The sequence below is a fragment of the Triticum urartu genome, chromosome 1A, assembly GCF_056163025.1.
Source record: "Triticum urartu cultivar PI428250 chromosome 1A, HENAU_Tu73, whole genome shotgun sequence".
Taxonomy (NCBI): Eukaryota; Viridiplantae; Streptophyta; class Magnoliopsida; order Poales; family Poaceae; genus Triticum; species Triticum urartu.
Window position 1 is genome coordinate 371,185,534 of NC_141873.1, and position 4,760 is coordinate 371,190,293.

The following is a 4,760-nucleotide window of genomic DNA, read 5'->3' on the forward strand; positions in this document are numbered from 1 at the left end:
CGCGTTATCATTGAGGACGTGCCAGAGAGTTCCGCCAGTGAGAGCAAGAGGTCCAAGGCGGCCCCGCCAAAACTAAGAAGGTGCCCATCAAGGAGGATGGCACGGGTGGAGATTTTACCATAAGCTCCACCCTCGACAGCAAATAGGAAAGTGCGCTCATCACCTTCCTGCGGGGGAATGTCGACGTGTTTGCTTGGCAAGCATCCGACATCCCCGGCGTTCCCAGGGAGGTGATTGAGCACCACTTTGCTGTCTGTCCCCATGCGCGGCCCATCAAGAAGGTCAGAAAGCAAGCTTTGGAACGACAAGAGTTCATCATCGAAGAGATCAGGAAGTTGGAGGCGACAGGCTTGGTCAGAGGAGTGCTCCACCCTGTGGTTGGCCAATCCAGTGGTAGTGCGTAAGGCAAATGGGAAGTGGAGGCTGTGTATTGACTACACAGACATCAATAAGGCCTGTCCAAAGGATCCTTTCCCTTTGCCACGCATTGACCAGATCGTGGACTCCACTGCTGGGTGTGATCTGTTGTCATTCCTTGATGCCTACTCAGGATACCACCAGATCTTCATGATGAAGGAAGACGAAGAGAAAACTGCATTCATCACCCCATGTGCGGTATGTACTGTTTCGTACAGATGCCTTTTGGGTTGAAGAGTGCGGGTTCGACATTTGCCCGGGCGGTCCAAATTGGTTTTGAGCCCCAGCTACATAGAAATATGGAAGCCTATACAGATGATATAGTAGTCAAAACCAAAGACAAGGCCACGCTTGTGAAAGATCTGGATGAAACATTTGCCAACCTACGCAAGATCAACCTCAAGCTCAACCCAGAGAAGTGTGTATTTGGCGTTCCATTCGGCAAACTTCTCGGGTTCTTTGTGTCTCAACGTGGAATCGAAGCAAATCCCGACAAGATCAAAGAAATTGAGCAGATTGAGGTGCCAAGACGAGTCAAAGATGTCCGAAGGCTTGCCAGCTGTGTCGCTCCTCTAAGTAGGTTCATCTCCAAATCTGCTGAGCGCGCTCTCCCCTTCTTCAAAGTTTGGAAGAAGGCGGGTCCAATGAAATGGACTCCGGAGGCAGAGGCGGCACTGCAAGATTTGAAGAGGTACCTCTCCTCCATGCCAATACTAGTCGCACCTAAACCGCAAGAGTCGTTGCTGCTATACCTAGCGACAACGAATCAAGTGGTTAGTGCTGCGCTAGTGGCATGAAGGGAATTTGAGGAAGAAGCAGCGGTAGCAGTAGGGCCTTCGGATTATGAGCCGGAGCTCTCCCCGGCAGGGCCTGATGCCGGCAAGGCAGAACCCCCGGCGGAGCCTGGTCCCAGCAAAACGGAGCCCGTGCAAGTGGTCGAAGTCGAACAGAAGAAGAAGGTGGTGCAGCACCCGGTTTATTCTTTCAGTTCCCACTTGCAAGGGGCTAGATCAAGATATTCTGGCATATAGAAGCTACTTTTCGGCCTTCTTATGGCCTCGATAAAGCTGCGTCACTACTTCAAAGCACATGAAATCACCGTCGTCACCCGCCTCCCTTTGCAACAAATCTTGCACAATCCAGATGCCACTAGGAGTATTGTGGAGTGGGCATTGGAACTGTCAAGCCTCGGCCTCAAATTTGAAAGCACTTCAAAAATCAAGAGCCAAACCTTGGCAGAGTTCATAGCGGAATGGACCTACACGCCAGACGAAGAAGTTAGAGAGACCACCCTTCACGGCAAGGAGACGAGCTGTGATTGGATCATGTACTTTGACGGAGCCTTCTTGTTGCAAGGTGCTGGTGTCGGCGTGCTGCTCGTCGCACCCACCGAAGAGTGCCTCAAGTACGTAGTCCAGATGCACTTTCCCCGGGAAAAGTCAGCAAGCAACACGGAGGAGTACGAGGGATTGCTTACCGGTCTCAGGATCACGGCAGACCTCAAAATCAGGAAGCTCATCATAAGAGGTGATTTGCAGCTCGTCATCAAGCAAGTCAACAAGGATTACCAGAGCCCACTGATAATTGTGGATGAGGTGAGGAAGCTGGAAGAGCGTTTTGACGGTCTGCAAGCAGAGCATGTTCCCCGAGAAGAGAACAACATTGCCGACGACTTGTCGAAACACGCTGCCCACAAGTTGCCTATGGAACCACGTAACTTTGTGCTTCAATTGACCCAGCCATCCGTTGAGCCATCATGTCACACCCTAGCTAGTTCATGCATTAGAGTGATTGCATCATGTTTAAATTTCCCAGAAAAATGAAATGGGGATGATAGAAGCCCCAGCACCCCCTGGAACAACTAGGGTTTACTAAAAACTTTTTCAATGAACCTGAAATGCCCTTCTAAAAAGTGCACCCTTTTTGTTTTGGGTTAAAACCTTTGAAAAAAATGGTGCACATTTTTCTAGGACATCTTAAGGTCATTGGCTTAATCCATATAGTATTTGCATTTGGGCATTTAAATGATATAAAATATTTCAAATGCCTAAATAATTCTGGAAATAAGTGTGGGCTGTTGGAAATAATCTAAACAGAGCCTATGATTATTTTTAGGATTTTTGTAAGGGCCTAACTATTTTTAATAAAGCCACAAAGTTACAGAAATAATAGAAAAAATAAGAATAGAAAACACACACATAGAGAGAGAGAGAGAGACCCACCTAGGCTTACCTCACTTGGCAGCCCACCTGGCTGGCCCAGCTGGTGGCCTAACCCACCAGGGCCCATGCTAGTCATCCTCTACCTCTGCCAGTAGGCAGAGGAGGGAGACAGCGCACGCGCGTGCCATGGCGACATGCCACCTCCCTGCCTGCCTGCGTCCCTCGCCACCGCGACACCTGAACCGCCTCCCCGGCCTCCCCTCGACCCCCTGGACACCTCACACTCCCTGCCTACTCTCTCCCTCGCTCCCCCGAAGCCATGGCCGACGCAGCCGCCACAGTCTCACCACCGTAGCCGTAGCCACCGTCGTCTTTGCGCCGCCCCACCGTGTCCTCGACCTCCGCCGCATCTCCCTCGACCTCCTCGCTGAGCTACGCAACGCCGGAAGCCCTGCAACGCCTTCCTTGACCTCTTCTTCAACCTTCGGGCTCCGAGATCGCCGGCGACCACGCGCTCGACTCGCTGCCTCCCCGAGCTCTCCGAGGCCACCGCTACACTCGCCGTGAGCTCCTCTTTGTTCTCCCCTAGCCACGTCGCTCGAGTTGCCCCCTAACCCCGTTGGCCATCACGGCCCAGAGCTTGGCTCCGCCGGCCATGTCGCCGTCGTGGCCACGGACGCGTAAGCTCGAAACCGAGGGCGTCACCGCACTCACCGCACCCCCAGGAGCCCAACACACCACCCCACATGCCTTGCCGTGCCCCGTAGCCTCGGGTTCATCTTCACCCGACTCCGGCCGCCGCCAAACTCGTCGCCGACGTCGTTTCCAGCAACCCCGAGCCCAACCACTGCCACCAAACGCCACGGCTTGCTCCCAGCAACACGTAGAGCCTCTCCGCCGCGCAAATGGTCGCCTGAGGGCGTTTTCCGAAGCCCTCCGCCGCGTCTGTCGTCGCCGGCGTCAAACCGCTGGCGAGTTGACCTCGTTTGACCAGGGGTTTAACTCCCCTGGGTCAATGACAGATGGGCCCAGAGCCCTGCTAATTTTAGTTTAGCACTAATTAACTTTTAGTTAACACAATAGGTCACTGACATGCGGGCCCGGGCCCCACTAACAATTTAGTTAGTGTTAACTTAACCCTGTTAATTAGATGTTTCACTGACGTGTGGGTCCCAGCCATCAGGTTTGACCTGGGCTGGCGCCTTTGACTCGCTGACCTCACAGTGACGCAGTGCTGACGCAATTATTTATTTTCTAGATTTATTCTTATATAGGAAATTCCAGAAAATAGCCAAAACTCCTAAAAATCATAGAAAATCAACCATAGCTCCAAATCCAACAAATTATATATGAAAAATGATCAGAAAAATTCAAACGTTCCATCTTTAATGGTTTCATGCATGACAAAACAAGTTAACCTTGCTGTTTAGGTGAAACAAGATAATACACTTATTATGCACAATAACTTAACTTCCATTTGAATCTTTGATTCAAATGGACCCATTTCAACTTGTTTCACATTGCATTAGGCATGACACCTCATTTTGCCATGTCATAGCATGCATCATATTGTTGCATATTGCCATGTGTTGATTATATTCTGTGGTGTCTTTCGTGGTAGGTTCTGCCTCCGAGGATATCTCCGAGTATCCAACTGAAGGGCAGTACCCTACTACCACTCCATCAGGCAAGCAGCCCCATTGATCGTATCGATACAATCCCATGTTCTCGCTTCTGCTCTCACTTACTGCATTAAGACAACAACGTTTCAAACTGCTGTGTGCTACGGTAGTTGAACCCTTATCCTCTGCATGACCTGTCATTGCCACAGTAACTAGATGAAACCCACTACCATGTGTAGGAGTTGATTGAGCCATGTATGTGTTTCCTACCTTGCTATGCCTGCTATGCTTAGAGTTGAGTCAGGTCTGGTTCATCTGGGTGATGGGCTAGAGCGAAATGATTATGTTGGTAATGTGAGGGATGTGTTGAACATGATTTGGTAAAGGTATCGATGAGAGGCCATGTAGGAGTACATGGTGGGTTGTTTCATTGAGGCCGTCCCTAAGAACTGAGATCTGTATGTGTGATTTAAGAATCAGCTACTACCATACATTGGGCCCGAAACCAATGGACCCTATCGGCTTCTTAATCACCCTAGTACTCTGTCGAGGAGTTGCA

General features: G+C 50.5%; 1 protein-coding gene across 1 annotated transcript; it reads left to right on the forward strand.

Moving 5' to 3' along the window:
• The first annotated feature begins 1,469 nt into the window (after positions 1–1,469).
• On the forward strand, positions 1,470–2,167 carry LOC147991289 (uncharacterized). Its single transcript, XM_087538608.1, has 2 exons — positions 1,470–2,040; positions 2,157–2,167. Exons 1-2 carry the CDS (start codon positions 1,470–1,472, stop codon positions 2,165–2,167), a joined length of 582 nt encoding a protein of 193 aa, XP_087394734.1.
• Positions 2,168–4,760: the final 2,593 nt, after the last annotated feature.